This window comes from Trichechus manatus, unplaced genomic scaffold (assembly GCF_000243295.1).
Source record: "Trichechus manatus latirostris isolate Lorelei unplaced genomic scaffold, TriManLat1.0 scaffold00021, whole genome shotgun sequence".
In the NCBI taxonomy this organism is placed as follows: Eukaryota; Metazoa; Chordata; class Mammalia; order Sirenia; family Trichechidae; genus Trichechus; species Trichechus manatus.
Genome location: NW_004443957.1, coordinates 7,135,257 through 7,156,158, shown reverse-complemented (window position 1 = coordinate 7,156,158; position 20,902 = coordinate 7,135,257). Strand labels below are relative to the sequence as shown.

The window sequence follows — 20,902 nt, the reverse complement described above, 5'->3', positions numbered from 1 at the left end:
AAGTCTGTAATACAGTGGGGAAGAGAGAATTCTCATGAAGTGTGTGACTGTTGTTTCATCAGAGTAATTGGGCATGCAGTAGATGCCCAGTGTATATTTTATAGGATGGATGGATGGATAGGTGGAGGAAGAGAGAAGGAATCCTTTAATTTATAATTTATCTACTGCAGTATTTACTTCTGGGCATGATCATTTTGAAGATAATTTACTCAAGTATGATTTCTACACTTATAAATGTTCATAAAATGTGCTGCCCTTCGTCCAGGAAGAACATATACTATCTCTCCATCTCTAAGGCACACTCTTTGAGTAACTTTCCTGGCTGTGGTGTTGCATTTGGGTAATTTTATCCACCTTCTCTTCCTTTGGTGGCTCTGTTGTGCAGGACACAAGTTTCCCAGGCCGGGTGGAGCTTACAGTTGTCTGGGCTCCATGAAGGGGAGTGCCCCACACTGATCCACACTGATGATCTCATGCTCTAGCCAGCCTGTTCATCAGAGTGGGAATTGTAGGATGAGCTCTGAAGTCCCTCTCAATTATGAAGATTTTGTGTAGCTTTCTTTCCTGTTGTTAGGTGCTGTCGAGTCGATTGAACTCATAACGACCCCATGTGTTACAGAATAGAACTGCCCCATAGGGTTTTAACAGGTCTTTCTCCCGTCGAGTTGCTGGGTGAGTGCGAACTAGCAGCTTTTCAGTTAGCAGCCAAGCGCTTAACCGTTACTCTACCAGGGCTCCTTGTAGCTTTCTTTACTTGACTTAAATAGTACTTTGTATGGAAAAATTAACAAATTCAATCATTTTAATCCAACTGTTGTATTTTCGTGATTTATGATTTATGATTATCTAAGTACATTCATTCAAGTATTTATTGTATATTAATATTTTTTGAAATGCATAAGGTGATCTATAACAAAAGGTATTGATATTACCCTTATTATTTCCATTTCCCAGAAGCAGACTAGGGCTCAGTGGAAATAAAATGAGATGTCCCAAGGGGGTTACTTTACCTTAGGCTGATCTTGGTATGAATTTACACAGACATTGCTCTTAAAATTTACTCTGCTTTTTAATCAACAAAAGATTCTTTTATACCATATCCTATCCAAATTAGGGAACCCTGGTGGCGTAGTGGTTAAAAGCTCTGCTGCTAACCAAAAGGTCAGCAGTTCGAATCCACCAGTCCCTCCTTGGAAACCTTATGGGGCAGTTCTACTCTGTTCTATAGCATCACTATTGGTCGGAATTGACTCGAAGGCAACGGGTTTTGTTTTGGTTTTTGGATCCAAATTAGCTGATGGCTTTTCCCAGTAAATGGATACTTATTAATCAAATTAGAGTGAAGGAAGGTTTGAGATAACCAGGAATTTAGTGGAGAGAAACCAAGTCTTTTGAATATGTCTGAACATTAATCTGGTCTGAAATTCTTGAGGCAGGACTTGTCTTATTTATCTTTTTATCATTTGTGTTCGACCCACAGTAGGAATAAAGACTTATTGAATTGAATTGATTGAAAATAACATATGTAATGTAGCCACCGTGGCATGGGGGAAGTAGGTAGAATTGCTTCCCAACCAGTGGTGGCTCCTGCCATGGTATGTGGAGAGGCTTAGGGCAGCAAGTGAGCTAGAAAGGGGAGAATAGGGCACTTACGTTAAAGTTGCTTTTGCATGCAAGCACACTCTTTTTATATAGATTGCATGTTCAAGATTAATAAAAGTTGCAAAAATTTCTAAAGGTGCTTCCATTCACACATTTCGTAAGAGAAAAATATCTGTTGCCCATAACAAAGCATATTATCATTATTTTAATTTAGAGTGGCTTTAGGGACTGATGAAACATATGGGGGGCTGCAGCACCCCCAAAGCCAATCCTTGACGCCACTACTGTTCCCAACTCCTCCCACGTTCTGTCTCCACGAGTTTCATTACTTATCATGAAGTATTGTGAATTTCTGAAAATCAGACCAATGCATCTTTTAATATTAGCACAGAAATATGTTTCAAAGGCAACTTTAATTCAAATTGTAATAAAAATACTTAAGCTTACTTGATATTGTTGTGGGTAATTAATGGTTAACCATAATTGGTTGAGTGGCATGGTGGAAAGAACACTAGACTGGGAGTCAAGACTGTGCGAGAGCCATTGAATCTCTCTGCACCTCAACGTCCTCACTTGTGGAAATGGGGATAATGATATCAGGCCCTCAATTCATAGAGTTGTGATAAAGATCTTTTATGATCATTTGTATCAAAAATCTTCACAATCCATAATATTTGGGTGTAAAGAATTGCTTTTTTTCTAAACTTGCCAGTAGTGTCGCTAACATCCAATACCTGTTGCTGTTGAATGGATTCCAGCAGTGTCAGAGCGCCATAATTGAGGTGTTTGGTTCTGTCAAAGTGACTAACCTGCGTCTGAGCCCTGACTCCGTCTTAAGATGGTGCTTGCTTCCCCAGCAACCATTAACCTTTGAACAGACTTAATCATGCAGCTAAGGAAATGTTGTTCTCTGTGATTGAGCTAAGAAGGGATGTCACATAACTTTCCCAGAGGGTCTTCACGCAAATGGCTTATAAGAAGTCACCTGCGCAAGCTACCTCCAGGAAATGCTTTGCTTGAGAAAGCTATTTTAACAGAATGTCTTCAGAAGGAATGTCCTGTGATTACCTTGTGACCACTCTGTAAACCCTCTATAGTCACGTACCTCTGCAATTTTCAATAATTACTAATCTAAAAAGCCCACATATCTCCCTTAAGCCAATTGCCTTAAGATCCCTGCTTTGAATAATCCCACCTCCCACTTCCCTAAATGCTTGAAATCCAATCAGAAAAATTGCATTGTAAGTCCCTGATTCCACTATATAAATACACCTATTCACCTTCAGTTCCTTGGAGTGTTTTGTTGCACTTTGTGAGATCTGACATGTCCCTGGTTTGAACTGTTTCTAGCCTCCAATAAATCTCTTTACTTTTATTTTAACAGAGTATGCATTTTTACTCTTTGACACAACTTAAGGTGACCCCGTGTGTGTCCGAGTAGAACTGTGCTCCCTAGGCTGATTTTTCAGAAGTAATTCTCCAGGCCTTTCTTTCAAGGAGTCTCAGGGTGGTCTCTGTTCCTAACATCAGTCCTGCTTATAATCTTAGCTTCCCTAATAGCTTGTCCAGTGACTAGAGCTTCCTCACATCCTAATACAGGTCCACAATCCTTTATCTGAATCACATTAGTGTTTCTCCAGCAAAAGAGATGCTTGTTCCCATGTAGTGGGATAAAGAAAGACTATAAATAGCTCCATATCAGTGAGGTGAGGGTTTGCCACTATACAAGTTCAGTCAGGTCGGATTGTTCGCCAGCAGAGTTACAGGATGCTTGTCGTTCTCAGAGATTTGAATTTTGGAAGTGTATATGAGCGATCATGGACTTACATTTAATGTTGTTTTTGTTATTTTTCTTCTCATCGTCCTTTACTTTCCCCTCTTCCTCCTCCTCCATTTCAGGTTCTTAGTATCACTTGGGTCCTCCATGAGTCAGAATCCACTGGACAGCAACTGGTTTCATTCTTTTGAGCGTCAGTTCCCTTCATTTTGTTTGTCTCTATTGTTTCTGGAGATCGGCCGCTGACGTGCTGCCTGTCATCACTGAACCAAAGACCCTCTGTGAGTAAGGGTGGGCAGAGGGTCACAGAGGTGCTGCAGGGAAGATGAGAACAAGGCGTCACAGAGGGTGTGGTGCTCACCCCCAGCTAATCACTGTTCCTGGAGCAAGAGTGCAGGCTGACTCCTCTACAAAGCTGACTCGTCCACAAAACTGCCTCCTCTACAAAGCGGCCTTGGAAGGAAGCTCTGAGTGAGGCTGCCTTCCGTACTCAGCTTCCAGATGCTGTGCTGCTTCCCTGGATACTGTCTCTTGGATTCATCCTTTGATGCCCCATTTTGCAGCTGGAGGGTAAATGATACCTGAACCTGTACTCTGCCCAGGCTCCAGAGACCCTGTTGGCCTAGTGGGAGAGCCGAACTACTATTGCCCTATTGACAGGCCTGAAGGGGAAAGGGTTGGAACTGCCAAGGTGCCCTTATGTGCCAGCCACCAATGGTAATCAAGGTGAGCAATTCCTTCGGTACATGTGATGCAGTCCTGGGCTCTGAGTGTCTTTGGTCTCGTTTGTGATGAGAAGGCTTAACTTGGGTGGTTGCTACCAAATATATTTTGGAAAGTGAAGGCTGTGTAACATAGAATATCTGAGTTAGCTTTGCTCAGGGAATTCTAGTTGAAGGCCCAATAAATCTTTGCTTTTTCAATGTGTAATTGGGTCTTGATTTTGTCTTTGTAAGAGTCTTCAACTATAGGAAAAAGCTCTGAAATTCTTCATTAGGACACTGTTTAGCTCTGTTTTCTAGGAATCCCTCTAGTAGTTTGCCTCTCCTGTCTCAGAAAATTCACCACTCTGGCGGTGTAATTTCACACCCAAAGAGGGCATTCTAATCACAAAGTAAGTTCAGCTCAGCAGGACTCCTGCGTTTGCCTCTCTCTCTAAACACAGATAGTTTTCCTTTTCCTTTGGCGTCTCAGTTGTTTTGGCTCCAGGGAGGGAATAGTCACAGTTAAAATTTATTTAATAAAATCATTATGAAAATGTACCCAGCAAAAGTGCAACAAAAGGGGCAGAGGAGGGATTTGGCTTGGTGCTTTCCCTCGCTGGCTTCTTTACGTTTCTTGGAGCTGTCACTTGTGAGCTACTTCCAGCAAGTAAGAATTCTGTAAATCTGGGGACTTGGCAAACCCCTTGGCTAATCCTTTGGGGTGTTCTTTCAGCATTGGCTCTAGTGAGTGTAGGAGTCAAAGAGCCTTCAGTGCAAAGATAATGCCAGTGTTGTTCCCCTGGAGCCTGGAGGAGCCAGAGTCTAAGGGCTTTTTGTTTCACCAGCAGAAAAATCCACAGGAAATCCTAGCTTCTGTAGTCCTAGTCAGTCTCATTGTTCTGTCAGATCTGACTGTGTTTGAGCTTCCTCTGAGGGAGGCAATAGCTAGAACAAAATATAAATAAATGAAAGGCTGCCATTGACTGTGGCTCGAAGGCTGAGCATTCTCTCGTGCACGCAGGCCAGGCCCTCCCCTGACCCGGGTGCCTCGTTTGCCTCTCCCAGTGCACGTGTTCTCTGAGCTGCAAGAACTCGGCTGGTGAAGTGAAGAAGATAACAGTACCTCAACCTGCTATGAGGACTGACTGTGATTACATGTGTGGAGACACATGTACAGTACCCGCCTCACAGTAGCCACTCAGTATTGTCATTAAAACCCGTTGAAACCCATTGCTGTCAAGTCGATTCCGACTCATAGTGACCCTATAGGACAGAGTAGAATTGCCCCATAGGGTTTCCACGGAGCACCTGGTGGATTCGAACTGCCGACCTTTTGGTTAGCGGCTGAATTCTTAACCACTACGCCATCAGGGTTTCCTGGTATTGTCATTGAGCAGCTATTATTAGTTTGCAGATCTCTTCCAGCTCTTCTGGCCCTTACTAGGTATACGGCTGGGAACAAGTCGTTGAATTTCTTGTCATCTATAAGCTGCACAATAATAATGGGTATTTTGCAGGACTGTTGTGAGGACTGCAGGAGATAATATATGCAAACAGGATTAGAAAGTCACAGGTTAAAATAGGTGGGCTGCAGCCTACAACTGTACAGGTGGCATCCCACACTAAGGCTCCTGGCCAAGGGGGGAGGGGTTGACGTGTGCCGGGGTTCTGGCTCTCGGTCAGCCCAGAGGAAGGCAGCCCCTTTCTCGTTTATCAGCTCAGAGGGGACACCTTCTCCTGATTTATCCTCCCAGAGGGGGCATCTTTTATAGTTCATGAGTTCAGAGGAGGCACCTTTGAAAAAATTTGTACAACGGTACCATATGTGCTAGCGGCAGCCCTGTCAACAAAAGAAAGATGTTTTCATTAGTGTAGTGGACACCTTCTGGAAGAGTGCAGGGTATGCTTTACCTGACTTCACCTTGGCTGTTGCAGGTTAGTTTCAATGATACAATTACCAGAGAGTCAGGGGAGCATTTTGCTATTTCTCAAATTCTAAATTTTCTCTGGAATGGAAAAACTTTCTTTGAGGCCAAGGGCTATAATTTCGCCTGCACCCCAGCACTACCCTGCATGTGCTCTCTGGAACGAGCATTTGTTAACACATGTGAGGAAATAGTAAGGGTGGAGCTTGGTGCTGGTTATTTATCTGTGGTCTCTTGGCCCCTCACCCACCCTTCTGTGCTTTGCTTTTACTGCTGGGGCTGGGATTCTGAAAACTACAAATCCCTGTCCCCCTTGCCAACCCATTTTCTGTTAAATTCTGCCAGTAGGAGATCTGATGGGAGACCAGGAGGTAGAAAGAAGAGCAAAGCTTCCTGATTCTGGTTTTCATAGTGTGGTAGTTGCAGGCAGTTGCTGTGGCAGTCTTAGGGATGGAGTGTTTTAGGTAGCCCCTTTTAGGGGTTCCAGTCCTGGATGATATAGCTCCAGAACCAAATGACACAATTCCTTTAGTGGCATAACAGAAGGAACTGGCTCAAGGATCCATCCCAGAAGCATAAATGTCTTGAGATATCTGGCTATCATCCCTTCCTTTTTGCTCCTGCCTCTCCTTTTCCTTTATTCTCTTCCAGTTCTTTCCATACCTTTGTAAACAATTCCCTGTATTAAATTTGCCCTGTTCGATGTACCTAGAGTTGAGTGGTTTCAATTTTCCTGCACTTAGGGCATGGACTCTGTTGATCTGTTGGGGCTCAGAGGCTGGGTGAACTCCTAGTATCTTGAAGGACAAGATGCTTCCTTTCTCTTTCCATCTTCATCACTTATATTGGGATTACTGCCGTTGCCTTTTAAAACAGATTTTCAGCCTCTAGCCTCTCAAACCCTCTTTCTCATCACTGTGGACAATATGGTTAGATTAATTTTCCTAAAACTCTAGTTCCCCTGGTCCACATCTGTGTGGTAATGGAAAACAATTTTTACCTTTGTCCTTAGTTTCTCTCAAGTAACCCTGGTAGTAATTGAAGTGCCTTTATCTGAAACTTCCAGACCACACATGATGATTTGTGTTAATAATGGAGTTTGCTAGACCAGAAAAGACTCACCTGGTAGGCCAATGTCAACTAACCTTAACCCAAACCAAACCCACTGCCACTGAGTTGATTACGACTCATAGCGACCCTATAGGACAGAGTAGAACTTCCCCATAGGGTTTCCAAGGTTGTAAATCTTTACGAAAGGAGACTGCCATTTCTTTCTTCCTCAGAGCAGCTGGTGGGTTCCAACCACTGACTTTTTGGTTAGCAGAGGAGCACTTTAACCACTGTGCCATGAGGTTTCCTCCAACTAACCTTAGGAGGCATGATTTAGCCTATCATACATATGCAATAAGGGATCAGTCATGACTGGCTGATAAAAGCCCTGAACGTGGAGGCTCACAGAGCTTCCTGGTCAGCAAAGGGAGGGTGACGTGCCCTCTTTGGGACACAGAAACTTTGAGTTAGGAGCCCTCGCAGACCTCACCCATGCATCTCTCCTTATGATGATCCTGATTTGTATCCTATTGCTATAATAAATCTGTAATCCTAAGTATAATACTTTTTGTGAGTTCTGTGACTCATTCCTGTGAATTATTAAACACAAAGGAGTAGGGGGAGCCAGCAGGTAATTGAGGGAACCCAGGGAAGGCCTTAGAGTTTGTGACTGGCATCCTGAAGGGGTAGTGGGAAGACCAAAATCTTTGGCCAGCAGGACGGTGTCCTTTTAACTTATGAGATATGTTCTAACTCTGGGTGGCTAGGGTCAGAGAGAGAGAAGGTGCCACATGGGCAGCTGGTGTCAGAAATGATGGAGAAGTGGGAATCTGATTACTCCTTACATTCTGGGGTTCATATTTATACTGATTCTTAGCCACAAAACACCTCTGCTCAAAACTGTATTATATTATTTGTGTGGCAGCCATTTAGCATATGTCCTAGGACCTAAATCCAGTGGTGAGAACTTTAACCACAGTTACCTTTTCCATGCTCCTGATAACAGAGAGGTCTGTGTAGTAAGAGGGTCATTCTTTCACTCTGGCTAGGAGGAAGGTAATTAGCTCAGGGATAGACACACCAGTAGTCATGCCTATGTGAGAAACATTTCAGAGCCTGGCTTTGGCTCTCTACTGTATCTGCTTCTTCCTTCTCACTGGTTCCTTGTTTAAGTTATGCCAGGGGCTTTGTGATAGAGGCCTTTCACTGAATTAGCTCACACCACCTCTTTTATCATACAAGACTTGCTCCATGCCCTGTAGTTATAGAGGGCAGAGACTAGGAAATTCAAGTAACTTCTCATGAGGTGATATAGGTACTGTGAAAAGGCAACATTATACTAGTAATTCAAATGAGCTGTAAGCCTAGATAATATTATTATCTTGGGAGGGGGACTTCTGAACCATAGGTTTTCTGACTTGCTTGATGTAATGATTTTAGGAAATTCAGTATTGAAGAGAATGGGGAGACGATCTTAAGGAGAAATAGAAGGGATATTACAGGGTCAACTGGAGGAAAAATAATCCAATTAATGTTAAGAAATAGCTTTATTGTTTTTATATAAAAAACAAAACATAAATATTGTAAAAAATCAAACAAGCTTGAAAAATACAAGGTGGAAGAAGAAATAATCACTGAAGTTCCACCATCCTCACTGTTAATATTTAGTGAACATCCTCCTAGATGGCTCTCAGAGTCTGTATATACATACATATACAGTTTTACAGAAATGAGATTATGTTACATCTTGTTTTCTAACCTAATTTTTTCTATTTATTAGTATAGCATAATAAGTTTTCAAGTCAATAAATATTTCTTTACATCATACTTTCTGATGGTAGTGCATCCTATTTGCACCAAATTTATTTATTCAGTCACATTAAAAAGAATGTTCACAGTTGTCACCCTTTACATCATGCTAATATTATTAAATTCTTATATTTAAGGTGATGCTAGTGCTGTAACAAATGTTCGGAAATATTAACAGCTTAAAATCTTATAAGTTTGTTTCTCTCGTAGGTAAATTTCAAGTTCTCTTTCATTTACTGATGGTTACCGTAAAAAGTAGCATGGTGGGGGTGTGTCTGACCTCCTCTAACTTCACAAAGGGGAGAGAGAATCACCATCAGACCAAAGCTGATTGCTATGAGGTGGAGGTCAGACATACCTCCACCCTCCAACCTTTTCACCAATTTCAACACCAGCTGTCCCTCTCATGGCACTCTCTACTTCTCTGCTGGTTTAATAATTTGTTGCAGTGGCCACACAGTACTCACAGACCATACTCATAGTTTTGGGGCTTATTAGGGAAGTAACAGGCTATAACTCAGGATCAGGAACGACTCAGGATACAGTTCTTTGGTCAGGACAGCTTCTTGGCTGTGCCCATAGGCAGGCCTGTCCCTGGCCCTCTCCTTCTCGGCTCTCAGCCCCTCAGGTCTCTTGGGCCTCTTGGGCTGGCCCAGCCTCTGCCCTTCTCGGGAAAGTATTGCAAAGCTCTTTATCTCCACTGGTAAGTGCCCAGAGGCATCCCACTCTGCCAGTAAGCCTCAGCCTGAAGACGCTCAGCTCTGTAGCTTCATGGGTCAGCAAGCCTAGCTCTGCTGAAGAGTGCCTGGAGGCACCCCACTCTGCCAGCAAGCCTCCTGCCTGAGGGCGCTCAGCTCTTTCACTCTGTGGATCAGGAAGCCTACCTCGCTCTGTGGGTCAGGAAGCCCACTGTGCTGTCTCACACTGGTCTCTTGGTTCTGCTGCTGCTGATTCTCTGCCACTGCTTCTCGCCATCTCGTGCTATGTTTCTCTCTCTGTCTGTCTCTTGGGTCTAGGGGTTTCTGAACACAGGGACCCTGGGTCCAAAGGATGTGCTCCACTCCTGGCTCTTCTTTCTTCTTGGTGGTAGTGAGGTACTCCACTTTTTTGCCTCTGGGATGGCTAATTTTAAGCACAGTGGAATGGCAAAACTGACTAATCCCCTTGTTAGGGTTCCATACAGCTTATTTGCATGGTCCCAACCCCACAAGGGTGCCATGCACCTTATTTGCATTATTAGCAAGCTATCCAATCCTGTTGGTGGGCCACAAGCACCTTTTTGCATAGTCCCACGCAATCATTTTGTAGGAGTCACAACACCATGGCGAGAAATGCCGTATAAAAGGGATCCATTGCACTGCCGATCTGCTGCAGGTATCCATCTGATCTGGCCATGTTCTCCAAAGTCATTTCAACAACGGGTTCAGTTACCTTGAAGCCATCAGGCTTGGATGGAGGGGCTACTTTGCCTTACTTGGTCATTTTGGGAAGGAACTCAGGCCGATAGAGGCTATACCAGAATGCCCTGGCCACTGTCACCCAGCCTGCAGATGGTGAGAAAGAGAGAGCAGAAGATTTCATAGAATTTTTTTCATGGATCAGAATAGGAAGTGGCAGATGCACTTCTGCTCACATTCCATTAGCAAGAGTTGGTCACATTACCACACAGAACTGCAAGGGAGGTTGGGAAATGTCATTTAGCTGTGTATGCAGGAAGAAAAGGAAATAGATTTGGTAACACTAGCGAGACTCTGCCAGAGTTCCCCCTTGTGGTCACCAAATACCTGTTTCACTTTTCATCTCACACATAGAACTCACTCACCCCCTCCCAAAAGGGGGACAACCAGTCATTGCAGCTGGCTGCATGTCCAGGATCTCTGTGTGATGTGCAGGCTTCTCCATCACATCTCAGTAAGGCCCCTCATGGTTTGGTGTCTTATGAACTAAAGAAGAACACTTACCTGCCTCCTCCTCAGCCCCTTTCAATTTTTGATGGTGGAACAGAGACAGCATAACAGCATTAAAAACTCTCATTTAGAACAGGGCAAAAAAGAAGAGGCACAGTAGTCACAGGTTCAAAGCAATTATGGAATCCTATTGAACAGCATGGTGAAGACCCCAACCCAGAGGATGGGAGAAGCTTCTTGATTATTTCCTGATTCTGCTGTCTGAAAGGAAGCCTCTTGTCAATTTGTCTCTATGGCCCCTGGCTCTATTGTGGGAAGTTTTTCCTTGTCTTTTATTCTCCATGGCAAAATTTGAAGTTGAATACACAAGTGGTTACCTCACAACTGGACCAATAAGCAGCATCATGATAAACAGAGAAAATAATTGAAGTTGTCAAGGATTTCATTTTACTTGGATCCACAATCAACACCCATGGAAGCAGCAGTCAAGAAATCAAAAGATAGATTGCATTGGGCAAATCTGCTGCAAAATACCTAGTTAAAGTGCCAAAAAGCAAATATGTCACTTTGAGGACTAAGGTGTGTCTGATCCAAGATGGTAGTTTCAGTCACCCCATATGCGTGGGAAAGCTGGACAGTGAATAAGGAAGACCTAAGAAGAAATGATGCCTTTGAATTGTGATGTTAGTGAATAATATTGAATATACCGTGGACTGCAAGAAGAATGAACAAATCTGTATTGGAAGGAATACAGCCAGAATGCTCCTTAGAAGAGAGGGTGGCAAGACTTTGTCTCATGTACTTTGGACATGTTATCAGGAGGGACCAGTCCTTGACGGAGGACATCATGCTTGGTAAAGTAGAGCATCAGTGAAAAAGAGAAAGACCCTCAGCAAGATGGATTGACACAGTGGCTGCAACAATAGGCTCAAACATAGCAGTGATTGTGAGTTGGAACTCACCCGACGGCACCTAACAACAACAACAATATACACATGTATGCCTGTGTACATACATATATACCCGCGCGTATATTTTTTGGTTGTTGTTGCAAAATTACGTATGCCATAGCAATACTAACTTGTGTACATCTTGGTGACATCTTTTACCTTGGTCAGACTGTGCACACTTCGCCCTCATTTGGTGTTACTGTCCCCATTACCAAAAATAACAAGTTTCTACTATCTAGAGAGTGACTGCTCCTCTCCCCCACCACCCATCTCTGATAACCACTAATGAATATTAGTTTCTGTATATTTACCTATTCATGTTATTTCATACAAGTGAGAACATACAATATTTGTTCTTTTGTGATTGACTTATTTCATTGAACATTATGTCCTCCAGGTTCATCCATGTTGTAAGATGTTTCGAGAACTCATTTTACTTTATTGCTGAGTAGTATTCCATTGTAGGTATGTACCACATTATACCCATGCATTCATCCATTGATAAACACTTAGGTTGTTTCCATCTTTTTGCTATTCTGAATAGTGCTATGGTAAACATAGGTGTATATATACCTGTTCATGTCACTTCTATTAGATCCCTAGGAGTGGAATTGCTGGATCATATGGCAGCTCTACCTCTAGTTTTTTGAGGAACAACCAGACTGTTTTCCACAATGGCTGTACCATATTGCATTCATACCAGCAATGGATGAGGGTTCCAATTTCTCCACATACCCTCCAACACTTGTTATTTTCCTTTTTTTTTTTTTTTAATCTTGGCTATTCTAGTGGGAGCAAAATGGTATCTCATTGTGGCCTTGTTTTGTATTTTTCTGATTGAGCATCTTTTCACGTGTCTGTTGGCCATTTGAATATCCTCTTAAGTGATGTGTTCGTGTTCTTTGCCCAGTTTTTGATTGAGTTATTTGTCTTTTTGTTGTTAAGTTGTAGAAATTTTCTATATATTTTAGATGTTATACCGTTATTGGTTATATTGTTCCCAAAGATTTTTTTCCCAGTCTGTAGGTTGTTTCTTTGCTCTTTGGGTAAAGTCTTTTGACGAACGTAAGTATTTAACTTTTATGAGCTCCCGGTTATCTATTTTGTTTTCTGTTGCTCGTGCATTCATTGTTGTGCTAGATAATCTACCACTGAAAGAAATTAGGCCCCAAAGCTTTTATGGTTGTATATTTAACATTAGATCCTTGATCCATTTTGAATTAGCGTGTATGGCATGAAGTATGGATCTTGTTTTATTTTTCTGCATGTGGAAATGTAGTTTTGTCAGCACCGTTTGTTGAAGGGACTATTCCTTCCCCATTGAATAGATTTCACTCTCTTGTCAAAAATAAATTCATCATAGATATTTGGATTTATTTCTGGGTTTTCAATTCTATTCCATTGGTTTATGCATCTGTCATTGAACCAGTACCAGGTTGTTTTGATTACTGTAGCTGTGTAATATGTTTTGAAGTCAGGAAGTGTGAGGCCTGTTACTTTGTTCTTCTTCAGAGTTGCTTTGGCTATTTGGGGTCTCTTGTCTTTCCATATAAAATTAAGGATTAGATTTTCCATTTCTTTAAAGAATGCTGTTGGAATTTTGATTGGGTTTGCATTGTATCTGTAGATTGTTTTGGGTAGTATTGACATCTTGACTATATTAAGCCTTCCAATCCATGAGTATGGAATGTCCTTCCATCTATTTAGGTCTTCCTGAGTCTCTTTCAGCAATGTTTTATAATTTTCATTATATCAGTCTTTCACATTCCTAGCTAAATGTATTCCTAGATTTTTGTTCTCTTAGATGCTATTGTAAATGGAGTTGTTTTCTTAATCTGTTTTTCAGATTTCTTATTGCTGGTTTATAGAAACCCAACTGATTTTTGTGTGTTGACCTTGTATCCTGCAACTTTGCTAAATTTCTCTATTAGTTCTAGAAGCTTTTTAGTAGAGTCTTTGGATTTAGGAAGCCTTTTTTAATGAGCCCAGATTAATGACTCGTATCACTTTTTATCGAACTATTGCACATTTTGTCTTTTCCACCCATTTAGCACATCACATTTGGTACTTACTTGACACATATATTTATATTCTGTGTATTTCTTTGATCTCCTCAGCCAGATCATCAGTTACACGGGGGCTAATGCTCCGTTAAGTCCCCCCATGTAGCACTGAAACCTGGATATAGAATCTTATTTTTTTACTGAATCACAGATATCTCCCTAACACTGATCTTAATCCTGGAAGCATCACAGATATTGATGTTGGACAGAGATGGCCAAGCTACTTAATTTTGTGAGCCTCAGTTTCCTAATTGTTAGATCTTTGGACCATTTATTGAATCCTTACTACGTGTCAGACCGTATGCTAATGGGCCACATGTATAGCTCATTTAACTCTCCTCAGAGCCTAAGGAGAAGGTACTGGTCTTATCCTTGTTGTCATGGATTGAATTGTGTCCCCAAAAAATATGTGTAACGATTTGGCTAGGCCATGATTCCCAGTATTGTGTGATTGTCCATCATTTTGTCATCTGATGTGATTTGCCTATGTGCTGTAAATCCTACCTTTATGATGTTAATGAGGTGGGATAGGCGGCAGTTATGTTAATAAGGCAGGACTCAATCTATAAGATTGGACTGTGTCTTGAGCCCATCTCTTTTGAGATATAAAAGAGAGAAGTGAGCAGAGAGACAGGGGGACATCATACCATGAAGAAAGCAGCTCCAAGAGCAGAGCACATCCTTGGGGCCCTGGTTCCCTGTGCTGAGAAGCTCCTAGCCTAGGGGAAGATTGATGACAAGGATCTTCCTCCAGAGCTAACAGAGAAAGCCTTCCCCTGGAGCTGACGCCCTGAATTTGGACTTCTAGCTTACTAGACCATGAGAGAATAAATTTCTGTTTGTTAAAGCCATCCACTTATGGTATTTCTGTTACAGCAGCACTAGATGACTAAGACACTTGTTTTGACAATGAGGAAAATGAGGCCCAGAGTCATTAAGTAACTTGCCAAAGTCACCCAAGTCATAAATGGAATAGCTGGAATTTAAACCCAGATCTCTTGACTCCATAGCTTATTATTATTTTAAAGATCCATAAACACTTACCTTTCAATCCTTTAACTTCTTCATCTTGCCTGTGATCTAAGTTTAAGTCTTTTGTTCCCTCTTTCCTTTATCCTCCCATCTAATGGTAGTTGTGCAGTGATTAAAGTGCTCAACTGCTAACAAAAGGTCGAGGTTTGAACCCACCAGCTGCTCCTGGGGAAAAAGAAGTGGCAGTCTGCTTCCGTAAAGATTTACAGCCTTGGAAACCCTATGGGGGCAGTTCTATTCTGTCCTATAGGGTCACTATGAGGTGGAATTAACCCAATGGTAGTGGGTTTGGTTTTTGGTAATGGCAGTTGTGGTAGGCATAATAATGGCCCCTCAAAGATGTCTACATCTTAATCCATGGAACCTGTGAATACGGTGCTTTACATGGTGAAGGGGACTTTGCAGACGTAGTTAGGCTAAGGATCTTGAGATGGGGAGATTATTCTGGATTATCTGGGTGGGCCCAATGTAATTGCAGGGTCCTTATAAGCCCTGGTGGCACAGTGGTTATCAGCTGCTAACCAAAAGGTCAGCAGTTCGAATCCACCCACTGCCCCTTGGAGACCCTAAGGAGCAGTTCTGCTCTGTTCTGTAGGGTCCCTGTGAGTCAAAATTGACTCAACAGCAATGGGGTTTGACTTTTTTGTTTTTTGGTAAGTGAAAGAGGGAGGTAGGAGTGAAAGTCAAAGAGAGATTTGAAGATGCTATTCTGGTGGCTTTGAAGATGGAGAAAGGGGACGTGAGCCAGGGAATGCAGGCAACTGCTAGAAGCTGGAAAAGGCAACAAAATGGATTTTCCTTTAGAGCCTCTGGAAGGCTAGATCCCTGCCGACACATTGATTTCAGCCCAGTGAGACCCATTTATGACTTCTAACATCCAGACTGTAACAAAATACATTTGTGTTGTTCTAAGTCGCTAAGTTTGTGGTAATTTGTTACAGCAGAAATAGGAAACTAATGCAGTAGTTTTTCTTCTTTCCTTACCCTCTTCATGATTTATGAACTAGTTCTCTAAACATTCCTTTTCTTCACGTGTCTCCCTCCCTTTGCCACCATGTCAAGTCATATTCCAGGGTTCCACTTCACCAGCTGAGTCATCACACTCTGCCAGGCGTGGAAAGGTTGATCTTTCCTGATGATGTGTCCAAAGTAAGCCAGCCTCACTTCTATGGATAATTCTGGTTGTATTTCTTCTATTACTGATTTGTTCATTCTTCTAGCAGAAGAATATATTCTTCACCAACACCACAATTCAAATGCATCAATTCTTTTTTTGTCTTCTTTTTTCATTGTCCAGATTTTGCATGCATATGAGGTAACTGAAAACACCATGGCTTGGGTCAGACACACCTTAGTCATTAAAGTTACATCTTTGCTTTTAAAACTTTAAAGAGGTCTTTTGTAGCAGATTTGCCCAATGCATTACATCATTTGATTTCTTGATGGCTGCTTCCGTGGATGTTGATTGTTGATCTAAGTAGGATAAAATCATTGACAATTTCAATTTCTTCTTCATTTATCATGATGCCTTTTATTGGTCCAGTTGTGAGGATCTTAGTTTTCTTTACATTCAGGCGTAGTCCATACTGAAGGATGTAGTCTTCGACCTTCATCAGTAACTGCTTCAGGTCATCTTCAAGTGAGAATGTGTCATCTGCAGATCACAGGTGCAGTAGGTCTACTACCTCCCTAATTTGAATGTTATATGGCTGTCTATGCAAGCCAAAATAATGCTTATTTTTTGGTGTCCACATAATGCTGTTTACTCAGGTTCAGTTTATTGTTAGCTACAACCTCTAAGTCTTTCTCTTTACATCAAAGCAAAACACATTATGACTGATTTTTGTATCTTGTATTATGTCTGCCATCTTGTGTCATGTAGTTTTTGGCTCTAAGAGGAAAAAAAAAGAAAGTACTGTATTAATCTCTCCAGGGAAAGATATAAAGACCAGGCTAATAAGGAGAGACAGATGGAATTCTGAGAGAAAAATGGCAAATTCTAGAGCTAATCTAATTAATGGGCCATGGGAACTTTTCACTGGTGCATAAATAAAATGTGACATTCAGTATAAGCTAAGAAACTCTCAGCAAATATCTAATCCCATTATGTTAGCATTACATAGAAATGCTATCTTTTAACAAATAGCAAATAGCAGCCTGATATAAAAGAAGCAGAGAGAAGCCAGGGGACATAATGGCAGGCTTCTGCCTATCCTCATACCCACCCCTCCGTACACATTCTTCAGAGGGTGTCAACTCTCCCAACCATTTTCCATCAGTGACACATCCGTGACCACGCCAGCTTGAACAGTCAAAATGAACTGCTCTTAGGGAAGGGAGCAGCTTTCATCCTTGCCCAATCATCACTGGCTACGAGAATGACTGGACCCTGGGGAACAGAATAGGAGAGTTCAAGGCCAGCTCCACAGGAGGAGGCTGCTTGAGTTATTGGGAATTCTCGAGATGGAATGTTTCTTTCCTTTTAAACTCAAAACTATTGTGCCTCAAATCCTCTGGACTTCCTGGAATTTGTATTTAAATTTTTATGTATTAGCAGGCAGATATTTCAAACAAAGTAGCTAAGATGCAATACCTCCATAATGGGCAAGCCGGGTGACTTCTCTCCTGTCATCCTGTGGACTGCCTGGATGCTGAAAGACAAGTGCCCATGTCCTAGAGGAAGATTTACAGGATGAATTTAACCAAAAAACCCAAACCAGTTGCCATTGAGTTGATTATGACTCATGGTAACCCCATGTATGTCAGAGTAGAACTGTGCTCCGTAGGGTTTTCAGTTGCAGACTTTTTGGAAGTAGATTGCCAGCCCTTTCTTCTGAGGCACTTCTGGGTGGACTCGAACCTCCAACCTTTTGATTAGCAGCTGAGTGCATTAACTGTTTGCATCCCTCAGGGACTCAGACTTACCAAAAAACAGTTGCCGTTGAGTCAATTCCAACTCACGGTGACCCTATAGGACAGAGTGGAACTGCCCCCATAGGATTTCCAAGGCTGTAATCTTTACAGAAGCAGACTGCCACATCTTTTTCCCATGGAGTGGCTGGTGGGTTTAAACCACGGACGTTTTGGTTAGCAGCAACTGCTTAACCACTGCTCCACCAGGGCTTCTTGGAGTCAGACTTAGAGCACCCTAGAAGAAAGATGAAACAAACTGGCTTGGTTATTTCTATTAACTTGAATATACCCAAAGGACCAAAGAGGTCTCATTCTTTTCCACTGGGCTCAACCTGGGGCAATCCAAAAGTTGCCAAAGGATGTAGGAAGAAAATTTTTGATTTTCACACTTGAGCTTTGCAGTCTGCCTGACCTTTTTGGAGTTTTCCTTTCTTTAAATGGCGGAATCAGGTTTTAAATGCTTCCTTACTTTCAGTGGCCTTGCCTCAGCCTTCTTAGCCCCGGTAAGCTGCAGGGAAGTTATTCTGCTGGTGTGATGTGTCATATTAACGCGCACAGTAATTGCCATTCTAACTTCCTGTGGATGTGATTCATTTATGTTGAATTACAATCCATTGCTTTCTATTTCAACAAATCCAATTCAGGTTTATTACTGACCATAGTTTAAAGTTTTAATTTAAAAACCCCTTAAAAATCAGCAATTCAAATATCTAGGTGGTAAAACAGCCGAGATTCAGAGACACTTGCTGATGGAAAGGGGTTTAGCCATCATCTGTCCTGACAGATGCTTCTATTGAATGCTTCCAAGGACAGAATAGTCACTATTTTAAATGGATTAAGTATAATAATGTAAATAAAAGTGCTTTGTAAACTGTAGAGCATCCAACAGATTTTAAATATTATTATCATTTGTAAAGAGGCTTTTTCCACTGTTGACAGCTTTACTTATTATAACATGCATTTGAATAATAAACTCTTATCTTCCTTCTTGTGAAGTCGAAGAACCTTATAGCTCATGTTGTAAAATTTTTCACCTCAGGCAGTCATTCCCATTCAAGTGTGGGATGTGTCCCTCCAGTGGCACAAGAGATGATTTTCAGAGGCAAAAGGACATGACAGAAAATATGTTGACTCACAGCATGAGAAGGGGGTTTCCTTGCCAATTTCTCCCCATCCTCTGCCAAGGAGAAAGGCTCGATTTGCTGTCAGTGTGTCTTTAGCCTTCTCTAGCACTGATATCCCGTTTTAGTAAAGACCCAGCAGGTCAAGCTTCTGTCCCAAAGCCATTGGCAGACAACAAAAAAATGCTTTCTTTTTATTGTCTTTATTTTTATGGTTACCTTCTAAATATGGTAAGTGATTATTATATCCCATTTATGGTAGTAATAATATAAAATATTCTTTAAAATAGATTTATTTAAGCAAAAAGAACAAGTCAATTTAAACAAAAGCATAAATAAAATGATATTGCAGGTGATATTCATCTGTGGGAGTCCTGGGTGGTGCTCAGGTTAAAAGGTTAACGTGCTCGGCTGCTAACTGAAATGTTGGAGGTTGGGGTCTACCCAGAGGTGCCTTGGAAGAAAGACTTGGCAGTCTACTCCTGAAAGGTCACAGCCATTGAAAACCTTATGGAGCATAGTTTTACTGTACACACATAGGGTCACCATGAGTCGGAATTAACTCTTTGGCAGCTTGTGTGTGTGTGTATATATATATGTACATATATACCAGTATATACGTTCTCTCTCTCTATATATGTATATATAAAATCAAAGTTGATACAACAGCAACTAACAGCACACACACACATATATACACATTATATATATATATATACACATATACGCACACACATTATATAATATTGCTCCTATATATGCATATAGGAGAGAGAAAATGTAAATGATAAGTGCTAAGGAGAAAAATAAAGTAAAGCCAGGAAGGTTGCAGTTTTTTTTGCTGAGAAGATGACCTTTGAGTGAAGACCTGAAGGACATGAAAGGGCAAAGCCTGTGCAGATGATGTGAGGGAGGATCATCCCAGATATCCAGGTGGAGTATGCCTGGCACATAAACTAGGAAGGACAGCAGTGTGGTTGGAGCAAGTGATCGGGGGATTGTAGTAGAAAATGAGGTCAGGGAGATAATGGACCAAATCACACAGGACCTTTCAGTGAGGACTTTGGCTTCTACTTTTGAGAGAGCTGGAAAGACAGTGAAAGGCTTTGACTCTAGAAGTGACATGACTGACCTAAGTTTTAACAAGATCATGCTGGCTGCTGTGATGGACTGAAGGTGGGCAAGGGCAGAAGCAGGGAAGCTAGCAAGAAAACGATTGTAATAATTGAAGTGAGAAATGATGGTACCTGGGCCAGAGTAGTGGCAGTGGATGCAGTGAAAAGTAGCTAGATTTGGGAGATTTTGTGAAGGTAGAGCAACAGGATCTGTGCCTGCTAGATATTTGGCCTGAGCAACTGGAAGGATGGAGGAGCTATTACGGCGGGGAGGGGGAGAAAGGCTACGAGAGAAGCAGATTTGGGAGGATATTAGAGTTCTATCAGGTCATTAAACTTTATCCAGCTAAAATTCTCTGGCTAGTCAAGCTTGGTTTCTTATATTATTTCCTTCCATCTTGTATCCAAACAAGTATTTGAACCTAAATGTAGGACTGCACATGTTTATCTGTTGGTTTGGTCTACTGTTCTAGACTCTTGTGGACTTTCTCATGTACGTTCTGTCATCCAGTATTCAATAAACATGCCTTCTATATCTTCATCTCAGTTACTGATGAAACTGTTAAGCAAGACAGGGTCAAAGACATATCTCTGTGGTGTACCACCAGAGCCATAACCTTATGGTGACAGTGATTTTTCAGTTAATATACGTAGTGACCTATTATTCACCTAGCTATAAGTTAATGATAATTTAATTTGGCACTCGTTTCTCTATTTTATCATCTGATTTACCATAAAACATCAAAGTCCAAATAAATATTTTCTGTGATGGTTTCAATCGCATCATATGCATGCGAAAGCTGGGCAATGAATAAGGAAGACTGAAGAATTGACGGCTTTGAATTGTGGTGTTGGCGAAGAGTATTGAATATACCATGGACTACCAAAAGAACAAACAAATCTGTCTTGGAAGAAGTACAACCAGAATGCTCCT

The 20,902-nt window shown here is 41.6% G+C and overlaps 1 protein-coding gene across 1 annotated transcript in view; it reads left to right on the top strand.

Annotated features, from left to right (window-relative positions):
* The first annotated feature begins 3,880 nt into the window (after positions 1-3,880).
* DISC1 (DISC1 scaffold protein) overlaps positions 3,881-20,902 on the top strand; it is a 551,192-nt gene continuing 534,170 nt past the window's right edge. Inside the window, 2 exon segments of the mRNA XM_023728155.1 lie at positions 3,881-3,949; positions 4,006-4,105. Of these exon segments, the coding sequence (XP_023583923.1) occupies positions 3,881-3,949; positions 4,006-4,105 (169 nt within the window).